We start from the raw sequence: 22,264 nt of genomic DNA, 5'->3' as shown, positions 1-22,264 counted from the left end.
ACTCGACGTTTCGGAGTCATCATGACGCCATTGTCAAGAGGAAATAAGTATTGAATTTCTTGTACTTATTTTCTCTTGACAATGGCGTTGTCTGCGAAACGTCAAGTAGTAAATCTTTAAGTAATTCTTGCTTGTTTTCCATAGCATTAACTGATAAATCAATAGTGGTTAGATTGATCCATGAAAGTACAGTCAGACCACACATACACCATGAACAGTGTTAACCTAAAATGACCACTTTACCAGCGTTGCGAATTCGTTAGGTTTATTCTCAGCTCTACGCTTATTATTTTCTGAACGTTCATTGCACGTATGAATGCTCTTCATTATACGTGCAGTTAGCTACTGTTTTAAACAAATTTCACGTGGCTTGCTTCACAAACGGTTCAAACTTTGCACTGAAATAACCGAGCAAGCGAGGAAAATGAAAGTAAAGAGAGTACTTCAGCAGCAAGAAATACAAAGAGTGAACTATACAGACGTTTATAACAAAAACTACTGAATTAAAGCCGAAGACGCGGCAATTTAAACAAAGAATTCTATTTTAACGGTCTGTCGATAAAAAACTATATCTTTACAAATAGCTATCTTAAAGGTGCTCTCTCTGTGAACTTTTTTTCAAGGCAGTGAGTTAAATATCGAAAATTGTTTTTCTTTTACTGAACATTGCAAATAGGAAATAACGTCTTCCGAACGGTAAACGCTGTTGAGGGACGACGAAAAAGGACCTACTCTTTAAGGAATTGCACAATGAAGAGAAAACGTGAACTAATTTGTTAACAATGATATTTGTATTCTTACAAAATTGGTTTTGTCTAACCAGCCACGCGAAACATCAGCATGATCGTATGCGATGTCGGCAGATCTTCGGATCACCCGAAGAGTTTTCGACTTTTGATAGCCAATCACAGAAAGACTTGTTGCTTAGCAACGAAAACACTTAACGCTGAGCAATTTTGACCGAACAAGCTTCTTGTCACCATACAAATAGCTGACTAGGGAAGAACTGAATTCTAGAGACGAATGTTTTCAGAAATAATTCTCGTCTGTAACACCTCGTTTCTGTCCAAATAAATTCTCGAAACTGCACAGCAATTCCTAACAAAACTGGGTAAATTAGCGAAATACATCACCATTTCAGGGCGCTTACAGCTAAAAACGTCTTTTTCCCCATAGTAACATAGCTATCTGTATACAATATTTAGAAGCAGGCTAAATAATTTTTGTATAATACACTGAATTCGACTTGGAACGACTCGTATCTCCCACTCCGCTCGACTCAGACTTCTCGCCTATGGAGCGGGTTGCACTGCAGCACGGGATACCAACGCTGTAAAATTTTCACAGTTTTAATATGACGTTAAATGGTCACTCTGCCAACGACTGCAGACGTCAATTATCGTATCACATTGACGCTACAAACTTCCTCTGCTTCTTGGGACATTTCAACGCTGTTTACACGAAGCCAGATTGTCCCTTTGTCTTAAGAGATCATTACTTTCGCTTCGCACAGGTACAATGTCCATAACACACCATTTCTCGAGGCTGGGATGCAACTTGCACGGCGACAAAACAAGACTTTACAGGCGACTGATCGAAGTAAATCCTGTATCTTTCTCTGCCTCTCAGTTTTCGTCGGTCGAGAAAAGGTAGTCGCATTTTTCTATACACGTTTGAATGAACAAAATAAAGTACATCTGTGTCGACATCTCCAGGCGGATAAAATCCGGGCGGATGATGGTCGGGAATAAAACCAGAGACAAGTTCCTCGACTCCATGAGATTGTCCTTGGAATACTCCGTCACGCTGCAAGAAAATATGGCAAAAAGTGACTCTTGAATCCATCCCAGTACTGAAAAGTGACCAATCCCTAAATTCTCCCTATCCTTCACAACAAGAAATTCATGTTTACAATCATTGAAATGTAACATTTGGTTCTCTCGGAGGTAGCAACACTTTTTTGATTTACATTTCATATTACTATGGCAAATTTAAATCCATAAAATGAACGCCACTTTAAAAATTCACTTTAATTTACATCGTGATCGTTAATTTCTTGTCATGTGATTTATTCCGCAAAGTTCTAAAATCTGTGTAACGTATAAGGAATTTCAAAACTTTTAAAGCAGTTTTCTCTGTTTGGCACAAGCCATAGTTTTGCTTGCTTATTTGCTTATTTATGTATCTATGTGTTCATGTGTTTGTTTGTTTGTTTGTTTGTTTGTTTGTTTGAATAGCATGAATTTGCCGGTCAAATTTGAGTGCTATAAATGTGCAACACTGTAACCTTGGAAGTCTTAATCAGCCTCCTGTTAACACGTATTACAGAATGCTTCGTACCGGTTAAGATGAAACATGATTCGTTTGACAACAGCAAGGTTGTGTGGTGGTATGTCGTGTAGAAGCTGCTTTAATCGAGCTAAACGACTGCTGGCATCAACATGAACTGCAAAAGAACAAGAAAAACACGATACAATGTTGCCATCAGGGCCGAAGCTAGTGATAAGCGAACCGAGGCACTGGCCTCGGTAAACATTTGGAATTATTTATTTAAAGTTACTGTAAAGAAAATACAATCAATATGAAAGAAGCGTTTTTTTCTTGATATTGCCTCAATAAGAAGTTTCGTCTAGCTACGGGTTATGTTCAATTTAAATCAACGTCATGTCTGTCCGGCGCGAACCGACTGTCAAGAAAGTTGGCAGAACCGCGCCAAGTTGACATAAAAGCGCGGGGAAATAGCATGCGCAGAGCTCGGTATCACAAAAAAAGGCGGGAAAATACCCACTAAATAAAGAAGCGAGAGGCAAAAGCTGCATATGACTGGTGTGTGGCCGCAAAACAGTTCTATCTAGCACAAGCGTGAGCTGTTCAGAGTCTCACACTAACTAAAGCTAACATTTTTCCATTTAACAACTTACTCATAGCATCTTGGAAGGCGTTTTGATACGATCCCGGAATTATTGGCTCGGGGAGAAGCTTCAGGAAGGACTTGAACGCGCCTGTCACCGCGTGGACTCCAACCCCCAGCTCGGCCAACTCCACTTGGGGATCTGGTACACAAGAGGAAAATCTCGATTCATTTTTGAATCATTCAAACATTTTGTATCAACACAAAATGTGAATAACACTTGAAGAATACTCACTTTCTTCCACTTTCTGTTCGATAAGGCCAATATCTGCTTGATTGCCGTTGATTCTGTAAATTCCCTCTACTTGCATTCCTTTTACGTGAACACAAAACAAGAAAGAATGCAGTTGGTTAAGATTCAAGAAACACGGAAAGAATGTTTAATTTTCAATCCCGAAAAAGAATGCTGTCTTTCTCGAAGAATTCTGGTTGATTCAAACATACCATATTTCATTCATACCGATTCAAGCGACTTTTGTGTCAGCTGAAAATTTTTTTCAATCAAATCAACAGAAAACGGTTTATGTTATGATAAAAATTGAAAACCCAAACCAACGCAAAACGGATGAAGGTTGCTCAGCTCAATGATAAATTTTGAATAAACTTTTCAGTTCTTGAGGGAATCCCAAAAGTTCTTACGTGACCACTAATCTCGCTAGGCTTACAATGATCGCGTGACATCGCGAGGAGTGAGGTCACGCAATCACTGTACTCTAAATTAATATCATGATCATCATGAGTGCGTGACTTACCTGCATTCTCCACAAACTCGATGCATTTGTCAATAAAAACTGGAACATAAGATCCCGGTTCACAGATCGATTCCAGTGGCTGAGCAAAGTACGTGAAATTGTTGACTTTTTTCTGCCTACTTTCGAAGAATTTGTCGATTTTTTCTTTGTCTTTTCGTTTTTTCTTCTCTAGTCGTCTCAAGCGTTTCTCGTCTTCTCGTGACTTCTTTTCTTCTTTCTTCCGTTGTTTCAGCGCTTCACGCTCCTCGCGTGACGGCTTCTTTCTGGATGACGACCACGGCTAAAAAAGACAACAAAATCGATTTGAGAAACAGTGCGATGCTTTCTTATTAAGATAGATTTTTTTTTTTTACTCGCTGCTAAAAAGCTGCCTAACTAGTTGCTTTCACCTCGAACCTTTTATCGCTTATAATTTATCTTGATCTGCATTTATTCCTCGAGCGCAATTGATGATTTCGTGACATAACAATCAAACTTTGCATTTTGAATACAAGTCGCTAGTCGCAGCGTGACAACATTTTCTCACTTGCGTTACACATCCCATTGCGATTGCGATTCCCACTCACCGATTTCCTTGGCTTGTGTCCCGGGGAGCCAGGGTCATCCTCCGTTTCCTACAAAAGAACACCGAGGGAATTGGATTTAGAAATAATTTATTTACAAATACATTATTTAGAAATATATTATTTAGAACTAAATTGTTTAAACATAAATTATTTATAACTAAATTATTTCTATGTTGAAAATGATTCAACCTGCAAGCTCAAAACGTACCTCTTCGGTGCCCGGATCTGACTGTCGTTGCGGAAGATCCAGCAGAGTGGGCTACAATAAACAACAAGAAACACGATTTACTTTACAGTAACACACACGGCTACAGTCGCTACAGTGTAGCCTGTCAACGTAGACGGAGTGTCACTTGCCGTTCCAAGCAAGCGGAAATCTTTTTGCTTTCAGAGGCCAGCTTTTACCACACCGAAGATGGTTATAACGCGCTTTCCGGGCTCCCCTCAAATAAGAGTTGGTACCAATAGCCATTTACGCCCCACATTCCAAACGATCGTCAAATGACCAATTGATACGTCACTAATTAACATTCACTTCGTTAGCCTCAAATAGCCTTATTTTAGGGGGGGAACTTTGATGAGCAAATTAAGCAGTAAAGAGACCGTTTGCAAACGCCACGAGATAGCGAATCCCTTCACAAGCCTTGTTAACCTATAAGTCTAACAAGAAGGGCAGCACGCGCCCCATCATGTACGCACCCTGACAAGTCCTTTGTGTTTTACTCTCGCCTCCATACTGCTCGCCCAAGAAGACTCGTCCTCTTGGCTCGAAGACATTGTACCACCCTTCCTTCCTTCCTTCTTAGCTGAAAAAAAGAACCAATCAAGCCCAGTTAGTTGGCGCAGTTAGAAAGGTTTGAGACACGGATGGTTTAAGACTAGGAAAGATTGAGAAGGATTACAAAGGTGGACTTTGAAAAATCACAGCTGCAAGCAAATCTCTCTACCATCTATCTTTCTACTATGTTTTACTTTGTCATCAGGTACACGACAACTCTTCGAACCCCCACCCGCCCCCACTTCTCTCACTACTCGCACTCCACCCCTCTCCTTTCACCGCCACTCCTTTTCTCACCTGATTTTCTTCCAGGGAAGAGTTGTTTCTTGTTAGGCTGTGTGGGCACGTTAGGTGTGGGGGACTGGTTGCTTCGCGTGGTACTTCGGGAACGCCGAATCCCGCTTTTCTTCTTAGCCGGGCGTTCTTCAGTTCGAGGCAGAGTCGCCTCGTCCCCAGTGCCCTGATCGGAAGTGGCGCTGTAGTTTCTCTGTTCACGTCTTCCGGTGACTGGTCGACCAAACGTGTCTGAAAATTGCAATCAAAGTAATTGTGTCAGGAATACCGCGACGCCCGGCAAGTGTTGCACGAAGAAGAAACAAGTTGTGATAAATACGAAATATGGTACATTTGGAACATCAGCAATTTCGAAAGCTTCAATAATAGATGGTACATTTTGAAGCTTTCGACATTCTGATTCTAACCGAGGATGTGTTGTGTATGTGGCGTAAGTTTTGTGTCGCCTACCTTGCGACGGCGCGCTTAAATTGTGAGATTCGCGGTATACGTTTGTATACGAGCCCATCAGACCGGTGCTTATCTCAGTTTCAATAGCATGAAGTCACCAGCTGTATTTCTACTCTCACTGAATGAGATGCTAGTTCATTGCAGGGTAAACGTCCTCCCCCCCCTCCCCCCACCCCCCCCCCCCCTCAACCCAGCATTAAGTTTACACCCGGGTGGACAGAAGCACTGTCTTTCCCAAGAACACAACCCGGCCAAGGTTCGAACCCGGACCGCTCGATCCAGAGGCGAGCGCACTTACCAACTGATCAGTGTAACAGCCCACAATAAAGAACTTTTCTCACCTCGTCTTGATATTCTCTCCAGTGTACTAACGTCTTCAGCGGAATGCGCCAGCCTTAAAGAGCCTTTAGATGTGATTCGCGCGTGCTGTTTAGGCTTATTGTCCGACACGCTGGGTTCCTCCACCACTGCCACAGCGTAAATGGTTGGACGAGAATTCGAATTTGCCGACACCTTTAGTTTGTTCTTCAAAGCCTCTTGCACTTGGGCGTATTCGGGGTCGCTAACATCCTGGAAGAACGACAGCAACGGACACAGGTTATTTCTTTGTTTTGGGGTGCCTAGTTTACTAACTTCCCCTATCAACCCCCCAAAACTTCCGCCCTCTCCGCTCGAGGAATAGATGTAGCCTCCCCGTCCCATTTCAAGCCTGCGAGCAAATGGTCGTAGCACCGCCTACTCAAAGAGGGCCGGTTTGCCCAAGGTGTATGCAGTGTTTTCTTCTAGTTTAGATCGCACGTTTACGTAACAGTACACCACCCCCCATCCCCCAACTACACACCGGTTGTTTCATTTTGGACTTTTTGCTGCGGTAGTTTTTATTTTCTTGATTCTTTGAATGCGATTTCAGTTTGCACACCGAAAAAATAACGTTAAACTTCGCGGCATACACCATGTAAATGCTGCTCTTTTTAATCAGCAGAGGCAGATTAGAGATCGCAGAGGTTTAGTAGCACAATACGTTTTTACCTCCTGTTGCGCTAGCGGTGCCCCCATGTCTGAACCCTTTCTGTGTAAATCAGGCACTGATGAGCGCACCTCTCCTTGTCTGGCGTCCATTTTCACCCACACGTCCTGTCTCGGCATCACCACTTTGTTATTAAAAAAGTCGATCTTCTCCTTGACGCGCAGAAAATAAGGATCTTCCACCGCGATGGACGGAGGTCTGGGTTGGACATCGGCTACAGCAGCGTAGGGGTTCTCTTCTTTGCGGTCATCATTCTTGAACGTGTTATAGCCCTCATCGTCGACGCTCCTTAGCGTGTCTGTTCTGGAGTCCGCCGGTGGGAAGTCCTCGCTCAAGTCATAGTTCCTTTTGGGGAGGGGTGGTGAGGCTTCGCGCGTCGTGGGAGGGGTCTCTCGGGCGGATTTTTGCGACTGCACCAGGTTGTTGTTCGCGTAGAGAGTGTTCTCGATCAGGTTGACCTCACTGTCGTTCATGGTTAGATCTTTGGACTTTCTGAAGGATCGTTTCCTCGACAGGTCTACTTGAGCGTAGAGATCTTCTGTCTTGCTCTCTCTCTTCTGCCAAACGCTGTCACTTGGAGGGGTAGCCCCAGGTACTCCACCCTGCTGGAGGCTTAGGAACAGCGCGTTCGGCGTCGATGTAGCGTACGGTTGTAGCTCGCCACTTCCTTTCGAATCCCTCGCCTGGTTGTTCTTGGCAGCGTCCACCGGCCTCTTGACGGAATTAAATACCGCGTACGGATTGATCTCCGCGTCATCTAGTGTCCCCTCAGACATGCGGTACACCGACTTTGGAGAGATGGGCTGCGGCTGTCTGTCGCTGAGGCTTCGTCTGCGGTTGAATTCGTCTTCGCTGTGCGCCGACCTCTTGCTTGGCGGTTCTGGTAGCGGGTCGTTCCTCGATCGGATTGTATTGTTTTGTTGTTTCTGTGACAAGCGTAGGTGTTGTTCTGTCTGGAACTTCGCGTACGCCGCCTCGCTGTCTCTCTTCTTCTCCCATACTTGGTTGAAAAACGCAGCGAAAGCACCGGCTGCGAAAAAAGAAAAGAAAATAATACAGCTAAGTTAAAAACGTCACATCTACTACGCAAATCCTTGGCCGTTTTCGGTTAACTAGCTATAACCGTCTTCGGAGTTTTACTACCCTGCAAAAGTGTTACTTAAACATATTTATTGTCTTTCTCAACGGAAATTTCCCAAGACTAGTCAGTTCATTTTGGCGCCGTTTCGAGAAAGTTAAAACCATTTTTTTTTCAGACCTTGGGAAACTTTTTTTTTTCGGTCAGCAAGTTTGTCCTCTTTCCTTTCTTCTTTGAAGAAAAACAGGTACATGTAAACTATATCTTCTAACATTCAGGACCGGGTTGTTCAAAGTCCGATTAAGCTAACCCAGGATACGCGAAAATTTTGATGTCAGTTTTGTAACTTTGCGGTGAGGTTTTCTGTTTATATTGTTTGGCCTTCAGTTCTGAGTTTGAAAAAATATCAAACTACACAAAACACGAGAAGTGAAATACATGTAACTTATACCAGAAAAGTTCATACTTCCGATAACTTTTAATCCTGGGTTAGCGTTGACTACCTTTCGAACAACCCAACCCAGAGCATTACAGCGATTACCACACAAGTTCCATCTTGTGAAAACAAACCTTGATGCTGAAACTGCGAAGACGTGGTCTGGAACTTTCCAAACAGTTTACTTGCCAGATTGGTGCCTTCAGCCAGTAGAGAGGCCGCTACATGGCTGTGAAATACAACACTGGCACCGGATGCGCTGCCTGTGACTGCTAGCACCTGGATGGGAACCTGCGGTATGAACCCTGAGAAGCCGCTGAAACAAAGTAACAAATGATTTCATTATAGGAGCTTAGTAATGTAGTTTTGAGTTTTTTTGTCCACCTACAAAATTACTTTTAAATTGAAGGAAACCTGGAAATAGTCATTTACTAAGATAGAAAACACCAAAGAGATAATAATTAACCACATGGGAACACGGATGGTTAAGGATGGAGAAGGTTAACACGGATTACAAATAACGAACTTGAAAAATTGAAAGCTAAGCTTTTCAAGATCCGCAAACCGTGACGTAGTTCGTTTAAGGGGGAAGTTACAGTGGGTTGGTTAGAAGGTACATTAAAACTTCTACCAGAGATCTAAGGTACACCTGGTCAACTTTGTGTTGGTATCAATATGATCTTACTCTAATGAATACGGGAAGGTACATACAAGTAGCAAAATAAGTTTGATTTCTCAAACTTCATACATTGACATTAAGTATGCTACTGCGAAAATCTCTCTTAGACGCGATTCTACTTCCACCCTCCGTACCTCTCACCCCTGCCAAAGATAGCTCGGTAACTTTAGAAGCAAAACCATAACTTAGCACATGCTGAAATTTGTTTTAAAGTATACTGATCAATGATTTGCTAAAAAGTCGCTCCGCTTTTATACGGGACCCAATCTAGTAAAACCTCACCCACCCACCCCTCCCTACAAAACGGAAAGGCCAAGAAGAACTGTGTTTCGGTGTAGAGAGATATCTAACTGCCTCTGGGTCTGACAACAAAGTTATTGCATTACCTAAGGGTTCCTAGAGAGGCCTTTCGTATTGCCGAGTACACTAAGATGTAGCCGTGGTACATTTGGTAATTGAGACTGTACGCTCCTGCAAAGAACAGTAGACAATAATTAAGACGTGCCTCAAGCAAAAAGGAGATGAACACGTTTACATTGTACAATGTATACATGTGATAAGGAGAGTACGACTGAGCAGGCATGCGGTGTTATGGCTTGCACTTTGATAATTCCAAGGGTAGCAACTTTTAACCCTTAACTGGAATCATTTTGCTCTGTTTATTGAGCAATTTATAGTGTACTTTTTCTCTCTTCATTCACTTGTGTTTAGAGTCTGTAGTGGGTAACTTTCCTGAAAAAATCCTCCCAATCTTTTTGGGATACTCAAATAACCATGAAAAAAAGCGTTGAGTGAAAACCAAACCACAACACCACAGCAGTGTATAAATAAAGTTGTTTTTTTTCAATTTCCGGTTTTCTTGTACATAATAATCCCCTGCAGCCTCCTATTGTGACGAAAAGTAATGATTATGAATAAATAATGTAATCAAATGGCTGCAAAAATGTTACCCCTTACTCACTGCTAACTTGTGCCTGTACTGTAGACTACTGAACACTGCTTCACAAGCATTTACTTTTTGACAAGAAAGCTCTGACTTACTGTGGTAGGAGGTCAGTGTAATCTGCACTCGTCGCTTATCAAACCCAAGATAAGTTTCCAGGATGATAGTGTCTGGCCGGGTAGAACTTCGCCAACAGTTTTGATGGTGAAGCAGTGGCCCTAGAATCAGCTCCACTGGGTAAGGATCTCCGCACATCGCACACAACACAATCCTGAAATAACATTTATGACAATAAAACAACTTAAAGCCAGAGCATTTGCGCACACAAGTTGCATGTGTATATCGTGGCCATAGAAAATATCAACTGAATAGTTAAAGCTCTATTTTGAATGTACATGTAGACACGCTTAGCTGTATTTATAAGTGTGCATGAACTACAATATACTGTATTCAAACAGTGACCATCATTGTATCTCTTTCTGGCACAGATGCTGTAGACGTGTACCTCTATTTTATCTTGTTTTCAGTTACTTTGTTTCACATAATTACACAGTGATGTTGACAGTGCACCATGTTACGTATATTATACCATTAAGTTATAGATTACGTATATTATACCATTAAGTTACAAGTTGGCACTGAACCTTTAAAGTATTGATCGCTTGAAAGAGTGTTGATTGTCCTATTGTTTCCTTGCATGAAGTGTTTTTGTGAATATTATCATTATCATTATTATTATTATTATTATTATTATTATTATTATTATTACGTCATTAAAATTGACATTAGACCACGCCCAGTGAGTATTTATAGTGATCCTGTATGAAGCGGCCAATTCCTCAAGTTCCGAGGTTGGCCATTACATACAGGTTCGACTGTAAATGCACACATATACATGTACTATACATCTCTGGATGTCGAAGTTACATCAATTCCTTACTTCAAATCTGGTTCGCTCTCCTTCAAGTCCTCTATTGACAAATTCGTGCGGGCTTGTTGTTTCAAATTCTCCAGCAATCCTCGCATGGCATCCACGACTTGTGTTTCATGAATCATCTTGCCAGGGGAGAAACGGGCCACAGGTAAATCAATGAAAGTTGCACCATACCTGAAACAAAAATAATATTATCATAACAATTGATAAAATAAACTTGGAATAAAAGATAAATGTAATTACCAGTCAATTAAAACTAAGTTACATGAGGAAGAAGAGATGGTGTGGTGTTGAAAATGCAAGTATTCAGATTGTTGAGAGTCAGGGGTTTCATTTTAGGGCCAGGCACCGGGTGAATTCACCACATGTGAGGAGGACTTTGCCCACCTGTTTGATCATCTAGAGGAAAGTTTTTCTTATGAAGAAGTTTGGTTCAAAACGTTTTGCCTGCCTGTAGAAACCAGTTGCTCTCCTGCTGAAAATGTTCATGACACCCCTGAGAGTACAATCTCTATTTACTCAATACAATTTCTAACGAGTCAATTCAAATTCATTTTGCTGAATAGATTTGAAATGTTTTTATGCAACTAGAAGACTCTTGTCTTCAGGTCAAAACAGATTGTCAATCATAGTTGCCACTGACTTTTCCCTTGCTTTTCCCTGGTATTAAATCAGCGCTGTTAAAAAGTTCACTTTTCTTTTAGCTAGCTTTTCTTCAAAACATCAATTTTCCCTGATCCCTTGATCTGTGAAACCCTGAGATTGATTCACAGTTTAAGTTACAAATTTTAAAAAATTAGAAGGAATCCACCAGAAGTCCGAGTAACAAGTGGACAAAAACTTTGTACCAAGATCATTTACTGTTTTGCAAACTTTTTTAAATATCTTCTACAAAGAAATCATTTCTAACAACACCAAATGTCAAAAACAAACGTTGAAGTTGATATGAAACACTTGAAAGTACTGGTGAAATGAAACTGATGATGAAATTTCGCCTGTGTTTGCACAATTTCTCTGAACCTTGAAATTTTTTTCGCGAGTTCCCATGGAAAATTGTTTTCAGTGTTATTTCAGACAAATTTTTATATCTTTAGCTTTTAGAAAATGCAAAAAGGACTACATGTATAATATACATGTACGTATAAGTTTATACAGTGTAATATTTATGTCTATTTATGTTTAAGTTTGTAAAATACATGTACATGTACATATAAAAGTTATTCTGGTACAAGGGTTTTGTCCACTTTAAACTTAAATTGCTCAATTTCCTATTGGGTCTCATCTTAGCCTGCAAACAATTAAATTTTGACCTACATCTAAATGTTTGCAAAAGCAGTACGTGTGTACCTGGAGGCTAATTCTTGGCCTTCCTTCCTCAGTTGATGAATAATATCGTCATTGTTAGGATTCCGAGCAAGGATTAAAAATGTCGGAGGAGGAAGCTGCATTGGGTTTGAATCATCAATACTGTCGTACTTGGACCGTGTGGTCATTTCATCCAGACAGTCACGAACAAAGTCAAGAGAAATGAGTGAGCCATACACACAGAAGCAGCCTAAGAGAATTGAGAGAGGAATTCAGTTACACCAGAGGCATAAAACAAATAATTTCAAGCAGTAAAACAATATTTACGTTGTAATCTATGTTTGCTGAAGCAACAACCACTTCTTGTGAATATAGCACCACTCGATGCCAACCAGATTATTAATAGAAGGCTATTTTTCCTCACACTAATTTTGCTATATTGTAGATTGTTTGAATTTAATTATTTGTAACTCTGGCTTGTAACAGATACATATCTTAATGTTTTTACTAGTTTTGCAAGCCATATTTAACTGACTCAGCTCTCTGTAAATGAACTTGATAGAAGATGATGCAAAGCAGAGCATATTTGAGTTACCTTGTGTCGTCAAGTCACTGCCAGCAAACGCGTATTCTGGAGGATCCATGTCCCCATCAACCACTTGGTATTCCAATTCATACATGCGTCCATCAAGAGCAAATTCCAAACCATCTGGGTCTCCATAAGAACACTGGGTCTGAAAAGGCAAGAAAGCTACATCAGATTCCCTGCAAACTCTCCGTAAAATGTTCTATACATTGTCATACAGTCAAAGGATGAGAATTACATATCATCTATCACAGCATGCTAAGGCAAATGCCAAGAGAGACATGGCAAAGAATGATGGACAAGGAGAGAGAACATCTCAGTTTCAAGACATGGAGGGAGGCAGAGGTAGCAGCACAAGACTGAGTTGCTTGAAGGAGACGAACTCATGGCCCCATTCTCCATGAGGAGAGAAGAAAAAAAATGATGATGATGATGAGGGTCACGTACCTAGTGATTCATTTTCTCTAAACTATCAATGAAAGTAATGAATGACAACAGCTAACGAGAATTGAATGTTTGGAGTTGGGGTTTGAGGAAATGACAAAAGGGTGGAAAAAAAGTACATGCATCTGATAACCTGGGTTTAGTTTGTGTCATTTATGTTGTACACTTGTACCATAAACAGTAGAATGAAATTACTTTTACAAAGTACATGTAAAAGCCCATTGATTGAGCAGGCAAACATTAAATTCTCATGTATGCTCCAGTTTTATGCCAAGTGAAAGTGACTATGGCCTTAGCAACGCTATCTTTTTTTGGTTTTTATTAATAACCCATAACCAAGATAAGCCACATATTCATTTTTCAGTATCCTGAATTTTTGATGTTTGTTTATTTGTTTGTTTGTTTGTTTATAAGTTTGTTTTAAGGCGTCTTTAAATGCATGTCGGTTTTGCCACTCCATGGCCTTTCAAAGCCCATGCACTTAGTTTGAGAAACAGATAAGCATCCGCAAACAGATGCAATGATTTCTATGTACATGGCTTTCAACTCTTTGATTGGCCACAAAAATTGGAAAACTGAAATCAAGTCCATTCATCAAAATGTAAATAGAAAAACAAAACATAATAAGATTTGTTTCACCACAACCTAGATACAGGGGTTTCATTAAGGTTTTCAAGAGGGTAATTGGTTTTCACAGGCAGGTAAAACCATTTTGTTCCAAACTTCTTTGTAAGAAAACTTTCCTCCAGATGGTCAAACCAGGCAGGCAAACTCAAGCTCACAACTGGTGAACTTGTACTTCTGCAGATCTATACACCGCATACATGTATATACATGTATGTTTAAAGTTTTGGGCCTTCTGGCAGGGTGTGCGAGTGCAGGACCACAAAATTTGGTCAAACCTGCGCAACTCTGCACAATTCCTAAAAATCCACAAAATTCCACACAAAAAGACAAGAAACAATTGACCAACAATTGACAAGTGAGACAAATAATTATAGAGAAATCAACATTTGAACTAGAGCAACTGGAATGATATGTGTGTACACACAGGTAATGTATTCCTCTAGATGCCAGTTTCCCCACAAAAACATTGCACAATCCTACACAATTGACCCTGTACCCTGCACAATTTGCCTCCAAATCTCTGCAGGATTTTAATTTTTTTTTCTACACCCTTACGTACCCTGATTTCACTTTCCATTGCTTGGGCGAAACCTCCACTACCCAGAATCAACAGGTTAATCTGGCTGTCTTCACTGTCCAGTGTTTCACTACTGTCCATGAACTGAGGCCTGTAAATCAACAACAAATGAGTGACTAACATGCCTTACTTCTACTTTAAGCAAAACCATACTACATGTACACTTTACCAGTAATTTCAGGACAGGAAAAATGTTTTGAAAGCCAGTTGCCCAGTGGGCCAGTACATTTCACTTTTCAGTAGCCCCCACTAAAATATTGCTTGCCGAATAGGTGCCCAATGTGTATGCCTTACCAACTACATCATTTACTGGGTAGTGTCTATAATCAAGTATGCTTGGATTTTAAATTAATCCATACTTTCAACCCATTGTTTTGCTCATCTGACTTGGTTTTGATCGAAAATTATTCCTAACAAGACTACTGAGGCTAATTTCACTTGCCCACCAGACCACCAAACTGCTATTTTCACTTGCCCAGAAGCAAAATTTACTTGTCCTGGGCTATCAGACCTGGGTTTGGTTACGGTAGAATCGCAATTTCACAAACGCTCTATTTTCAAACCCGATAACACTGATCAACTCGTTTCCCACGACTCAGGTCAACACTATATTTTATGCCAGTTTTCTCAAAGTATTTCTCAAACTAATTTTCATTTCCCTTGGAGGATCAAAACATTAGAATTCCATTGTATTTAGGCCCTCTACTTTAGCACTTGTTTGACATCTTATGTCGATTAATGAATATACACATCAGTACATCTTCATAATAATTACTATCACAGTGTTCTCAATTAATGTCCTAACCTATAACAGCTGTATGGGGTATCACTGATAAGTTTAAGTAATATTTACAGCTGTAAGCAAAACAGTGGTGTGACACAAAGTAAAGAAAGCCTATTGGGTGTCTGAAAAACCCGAATAGCGAACAGTGAGTAGTCGTGAATAGCAAATAGCGAATAGTCCTGAACAGTGCAAATGATGGCAAACAGTCGCGAAAAGTGACGTATAGTCGTCAATAGTCACTGCTTTAGATCTTATATCCTGCATTAATTAATTATCCAAATAGGCAACAGAATTTCAGCGAATTTGTTACCTTTTCTTCTCCCGACTCAGGCTAGGGCTGTCTGGACATCGCCAACATTAAGAAAACAGAAAACACAAGGATAACCTAATAACGATGTATTTACGCTTTTGCAGCAGTTAAAACAGAAGAAATCATGTTTAGAAACACCTTTTGTCCTGATAAGTGTCTGTGCTTTTTAGTGGGAAAATCCCATCCTATGTTGCTGCAAGGTTGACTGTGAGATATTGGGTACCCTATTTGCTACGATTTGCCACAATTTACAACTGTTTGCCACTATTCATCACTATTCAAGACTGTTTGCCACTATTCGCACTATTCAAGACTATTCACACTATTCGTACTATTCGCTATATTCACTATTCAGGACTATTCGCTGTTCGCTATTCACGACTATTTGGGTTTTCGAGACACCCAAGCCTGTTGGACATGAGACACTAGTAGGATCGCATTTGATGGCCCTTTTGCACCCAACCAAAGTAAGCCATTTCACTTGTTGAATCAATTGATCAGTGGACCCAAAAAATGGCAGAAAAATTTTGAGGCAATTTACAGAACTACAATACATACTATACAGTGGAAATGTAGATCTGTCAAAGTGGTCAAAAGATAATTTCAGCACTGGTTTAATTCCTGATTACATCGAATACAAATATTTTGCCGGCAAGCCCGTGGCAACCAAAAATTTTGGTTTTTGTTTCGCTGCGAAGGAAAAATTTTAATGACACTTTTTGGCAACCACATTTTTCCATATGGCGACTGCAAAAAAAATTTCAGTCCCCAGTTGGCGCCTGCCGAAAAAAGTTAATTTCGGACCCTGCTATAACAGTAGTGTTTTAGAAATAAAGTTGTCATTGAGGTTATATTGGACAGACAGCTAATCAAACCATGGTCATATGCAAGGAATTACAAAATCAAAGCATGCATATCAGACATCATTAAAGAAAACTATTACACCACCAGTGCACATACATTAAGATTCTTGATGAAAATTCATATATTCCTTTCTGAAAACCATGGACAGTCTCAGACCAGTCTGATTAAACAATATACTCAAATACCTAAATTAAAGTATCTTGTCTTGAATTTCACGCCTTGATTAAAAAAAAAAATGTGTTAAGATGTGACTGGTCATAGTCAGTTACAAACACGTACATGTACCCAACTTAGGCAGTGGTGAAGAAAAAAATGACCTTTTTTAAGCCTGAAAGATATTCCCATTCAAGCTTGAAGGTCTTTCAACCATTTTAACAACTATCAATTAATTGTATACACAACTGTAAGTAGTAAGTAAGTAAGTAGTAAGTAAACTTTGTTTGATAAGTAGGTTGTAGAGGGGATTTGGCAGCCGAAGGGCTGATGTGGACCTACTATACACAAAATATAAAATTTTACAAACACAAAAGATATTAACAAAAGAATAAGAACTATGTACAGGGGAAAATTAATAATCATATATACATATTTGATTCACTAGAACCTAATTAAGACAATATTGCCAGAAATTAGACAGATCAAAAATAAATAAAATCATCTTTTTTTGCAGTGATCAAAGTTGCTTCCTTGCTTAAAGAAAACCCAGCAATGTCCTTGACATGTTTCTTAGATATCTGCTTGTAAGAATAAAAATTTTCAGGTACATGTACTTTAACTAATCTATTTAAAAAATTCCAGATCACAGGGCCTCTGTACTGTAAAGTGTTTCCTCCAGTATCAGATTTAAACCTAATGATATTAAATTGATTGGGAAAGCGAGATGACCTAGAAGTTGCATTTTTAGAGAAAAGTTAACAAACAGATTGGTTTGAAGTTTCAAAGTACACTTTGTGGATTAACATAAGAACGGACTTTTTATAAAAGTAAGAGAAAGGGAGCCAGTTCAATTTAATGAAACAGATGTCATCAGCAAGCGACGGTTGAAGGTTGTTTATAATATGAGAAGCTCTTGCGTGGATTAAGTTCAGAGAATTCACTGCAGAGGGGGAGCAATTTCCCCATACTGAAATACTATATGTTATGCTGGGAATAATAGATTTGAAGTATAATTCCTCAAGTGACTGTTTAGGTAGAATTCTCATTCTCTTTAGTGCTCCAATGTTTTGTGTGAAGTGCTTCTTCATAGAGTCAATGTGCACAGACCAAGAAAGTCTATTGTGAATTTAAACTCCTAGGCAAGTTGTAGAGTCAACCAGGTTAATTAACTGTAACTGTAATGGTCAGTCACAACGCTTAAATCTTTCCCCCAAAGTATGACATGTTTATTTGCAAAAAAATGACAATACTTAAACCCATATGACTGTTGACATATCAAATATTTCTCATTCTCTTACCCCAAGGCTACATGACCCTACATCATAAACCTAACTGAAAGTGCTGAATATGAAGAGAAACCTTCTACATACACGGATGAAAATGTTACATGGTGATTTTCAAGATAGCACTTAGCATATAAGAGCCAAACATTAATTAAGTTAACCATTCTTTTCCCTGGTGAAATGTAAAATGACTTTTTTTCTTGTGGAACTTGGTTAATAAAGGATGGCCATGGGCGCTTTGTCACATGCTTAAGACAATCGATTTGTTTTCTTCTTTCTTTGTAAAGTATAATCTGCTAAAACCACCACAGGCCATTCAACCAACATAACAATTATGTCAATGAAGTCACAGCCTTCCTTTAAATTAGTTTGCAATGGATTGTAACTTTTGGACATGGTTGAAACTTACAATTAAAATGAACACATCCATGTCTTGGAAAGATCAAAACATGGATAAAATGTAACATGGTGTTGTTATTTTATCTGAAAAGTTGTTTGGTCTGGGCTTTTACATTTTCAAATTGAAGATATTATTCTAGTTTTTCTGTTTATTCTACCTTTGTCGGAACCACATTTCAGACATAAATTGAAGCAATCTGTTATTCTGTTGTGTGGGAAAGCATACAAAGGTTAATGTTACATTCACTTTTTGCAAAACACTGTACTGCTCATCTGCTTAAAAAAAATCAATTTTTTAAACGAAGTGAAACATTCGCTTTGTCTTATTAAAATATATAATTTATGTATTTCCGCATGACAACAACAAAGTCACAACTGCATCAAGTTATCTCAAACATAAACCCTGTAATAAAGTAAACTTTTACTTCCACCGAAACTGAATTCTTCAAACCGATTGCACGGCAGTGTTCCAACACTTGTTATTGTGCTTTGTGTAAACAGAGACAGGTGTACAGTGCATGAGATATTAATTTTCATAGATAAATTTGTAACTTTAAATGACAATGCAAAACAAGGAATTGTGACATGCAGTGCATCGTGAATTAAATAAATGAAAAATTAAGCCTTCTCAGACAGAGAAGCTTAGAAAAATTGATATTATAATTCTCTTGTCAGACTTGATTACCATATGAAAGGAGAAACAAATGAACCGCAAATGGCAAAGGAAAAGAAAGTTTAACAGAGTTTCAAGCACAGAAGATGAATAAATTACAAGTCTTTTAGCTGACAGAATCTAATAAAAAATAATGCAAATGAAGATAAAAAAAAAGTATTATTTTAGTCTGTCCGTTTTGGCTGCCTTGTAACAATATAAGACTGTTAAAATTAAATTGTTGTCTCTGGTTCTTTTGGAAGAAGTTCTAGGTCTGTGATTGGTACAGACCCTCTTAAAAGTGCAAAGCATCTCTTGAAATGATTTTACTTATCCAAAACAGCACAAAAATGAAAAGGTAGACATACTAGGGACAACTGCCGAGTATTTTGACAGCTAAACAGATTTCATGCATGAGAAATCTCCAACAAGGAATTTATGTACATATCATTTGTGAAATTACCAAAACAACCTTCTGCTGAATGGAAAGTGTGAAAAGAACATGCATAACAACAACACAGCCCCATTGGGTTTTTACATTGGAATGTTGCAGCTTCTGTCAAAACAAGTGCAAATATTTTGAAATAAGAGCTGGCAAATAAAATAACGAACTTCAAATCTCTGTGTACTTATGGAATATTTCAATCATTTGCAGAACGTGGAACGTGCATAAAATTAAGAGAACTCACTGAGCTCGGACAATGCTTCGAATATCATATAAAATGTAAAATAAAACCAGTGATTAAAGTTGAACCGATTAAAAATTAGAAAATATACGCCACCCGGCGAGCGATCTAAAAGTGGTTGAGGCATGATAATCGTAATGGAGTTAAATTGACACCGTTGAAACTTGCATCTTTTCGAAGACAAAAGTAACGCTATTCAGTAGATAAAACATTACCTGTATGTGGTTGTGGCCACAATCTCCTGCATGAGCCGATCTCGACACCTCTCCGCTCCGCTCAGACATCTCGTTGGACTGTACAACAACGCAATGTGATTTATCAAACCAATTTCCCGATCGCTGTCCAGTTTATCAAGCTGTTTGTAGCGATCGTCCTCGCTCAGCGCTTCTTTGATTACCCTCATGTCTTCTTGAGAGATCGAGGGGCGCGTATTGGGTTCCAGTTTTGAAAACAACCCTGCTGATTCGAATAACAATTCTTGAAAATCGGCTTTGGCTTTCTCGGTTATGTCTCGTCGATAGGTGTCAAAAATTTTTGTTTTGTCTGTGTCGTTCAAGTACTGAAAACTTTCCTCGTTTTCAAGAAGTACCGCCGCCTCTAACCAGCTTGTACCCGGTCGAATTTGCGGCGTAAGTTCCAACAGTTTTCGAAACTCGTTCATCATTCGAAGGCGTTTTTCCTCGGCTTTCAACTTCTCCGCGTGGTTTTGAAACACTTGCTCTGCTCGCGGGAGAGACAGAATATCAAAGGGAACACGTGGATCGTCGCTCAGTAAATGATCGCTCTCATTCCACGCCGTTTCCTCGGGCAAAACGATCATCCACTTTTCAAACTCTTTGTGATTTCGAATCGCCTTTTGGCAATTTTGCCAGTTCCAGTGGCATAGATCCATCGAGGATGCACTCGGCATTAGCTCGTCCAAAGCACTAGGCAGCCTCGATAAGTAACCATTCAACTTTCTCTCCTCAAACTCCTTCCTCAGTTTGCGAATGTGTTTATTGAATAGTCTCTTGCACGCTTCCGAGCCGCAAAGATCGCGGTGTGTTTGAAATTCCCTTTCATTTTCGATCAACTTCTTCGTGTTTTTCCAGATCACACGAAAGTCGGTCACTGTCCTATCTATAAGGCGTTGAAAATCCTGTACAGCTTTTTCTAATAATTCTCGCTGAGTTCTCTGCGCCTCTGTGAAAGGGATGACTTTCGAACGCGCCCTTCCACGTTCTATAAGCTGCGCCAACATTAGAAATGCTAGGTCAACATTTACGTTCTCGTGAGCAGAGGTTTCAACGATGGGAACGTTCAACTTTTTCGACTGAGCAAAACGATGAACCTCCTGAAGTAAATTAAGCTGTGTATCATCGCATTTCGTTGCTACGAGAACGAAAGGCTTTTTACTTTTCTGCACGTAAGTCAGAATTGATGACAACAGCCGCTCTTGCTGTTCTTCGAGCCGTTTGGACTGCGTCGCTTCGGCATCATACACGACGAGAAAGCCATCGATAGCAACCTTCCCACCAGGTAAATTAACTTGTTCGTAGTCATTCTGCAAAGCCACCTGATCTCGACTAATATACATCAACTTTTCGGGGGAAGAAAGCTTTGAAATCGCGCAGCGTTTAGGGTACGGCGTAAGTTGCCCACCACGCGACAAAGGCATAAGAGTGGCATCGTCAATAAATTCACTCTGCTCTATCACATGAATAAGAAATTCGCTGCCATCCTCTGCTGTCTTCGTCGAATGGCCCCAGTACAAAAACTGGTCGTTATTCAGCACTCGGCCCCCAAAGTCAGACGTACTGAACACCGAAGAGTGCTCAGTAATATATTCGTCGGCCAACGGCCGCACAAACCGATTACACAAACACGACTTTCCAACGCCAAAAAAGGCTTGATCTCGATCTAATCCAGACAAACCCACAACAGCAACGTTTACGCTCCGTGGTTCACTCCCTTTCTTGGACATAACGAGGCTTCGAAGCCGAAGATGCAAGCGTTCTTTGCCGCGACCACTATCTCCAACAATTCGCCGCCATTTTTGATTTTTCTGTGTTTGATAAATGAGAGGAAGTCACGTGACCTATGCTGTAATGCACAGCCGGGTTGCAAAAATATCACTGAGGTAATTGGGCTCAAATTTCTCGTTTGGTTGGCGGCGAAAATAGCCTCGAGCAGTGTATGAGTCATACACGAAAACACTAAACAATACGCAAAGTGGTACTCGTTTGTCAAAGAAGCGTTTTATGCGTTCCGGAAGCTTACAAAAAATGAGCATTCCGCACAGGGGAGGTGTTCATAAACACCGGAGAACGCGGTATTTCGTACAAAGCGCGCGGTTTTTTTCCAGAATGAAGAGCGACTTTGACCTTTTGTACTGAGTTCAAAACTGAGCTGTTCTATATCTGTTAGTCGAATTAATCAACAGACGTTTGTAATCGTATCTCTCAGCTTCGGGTTTTAACATGCTAAACCAAGTCGCCTCGCGTTAACACATCTGCATTCTTTCTGTATGACACATTCTCTGTTGTTCTTACAGCGTTTGTTTGTTCTTTATCGGCTTACAATCTTTACAATGACTTCCTTGCCAAGTTTATTACCCTCTTGTACTTTCAGACGCCCAATTCACAGTATTGTTTGTTCCTTACTGCTAATTACATACCACCAAGCCAAAAAAAAAAAAAAAAATCATGTTCAGCGCCAAACAACGTACTCGAATAGCAGACATCTTGCTTGAAGCCCCGGGAAA

The 22,264-nt window shown here is 39.9% G+C and overlaps 1 protein-coding gene across 1 annotated transcript; it reads right to left on the bottom strand.

Annotated features, from left to right (window-relative positions):
• Nucleotides 1–248: 248 nt before the first annotated feature.
• On the bottom strand, nucleotides 249–21,592 carry LOC110067034 (rho GTPase-activating protein 5-like). Its single transcript, XM_020774306.2, has 19 exons — nucleotides 19,737–21,592; nucleotides 14,370–14,478; nucleotides 12,749–12,887; nucleotides 12,196–12,403; nucleotides 10,855–11,022; nucleotides 10,013–10,185; nucleotides 9,358–9,442; nucleotides 8,427–8,608; nucleotides 6,781–7,808; nucleotides 6,093–6,321; nucleotides 5,305–5,532; nucleotides 4,929–5,035; nucleotides 4,438–4,488; nucleotides 4,230–4,277; nucleotides 3,664–3,943; nucleotides 3,147–3,224; nucleotides 2,922–3,053; nucleotides 2,341–2,446; nucleotides 249–1,806 (listed from the first exon to the last, which is right to left on the bottom strand). Exons 1-19 carry the CDS (start codon nucleotides 21,482–21,484, stop codon nucleotides 1,626–1,628), a joined length of 5,280 nt encoding a protein of 1,759 aa, XP_020629965.2. The 5' UTR covers nucleotides 21,485–21,592; the 3' UTR covers nucleotides 249–1,625.
• Nucleotides 21,593–22,264: the final 672 nt, after the last annotated feature.

This window comes from Orbicella faveolata, unplaced genomic scaffold (assembly GCF_042242905.1).
Source record: "Orbicella faveolata isolate gen_17 unplaced genomic scaffold, um_ofav_v1 contig_46, whole genome shotgun sequence".
NCBI classification, from domain to species: domain Eukaryota; kingdom Metazoa; phylum Cnidaria; class Anthozoa; order Scleractinia; family Merulinidae; genus Orbicella; species Orbicella faveolata.
Note: the sequence above shows the minus strand (reverse complement) of the source record. Positions and strands in the feature narration are given on the sequence as shown.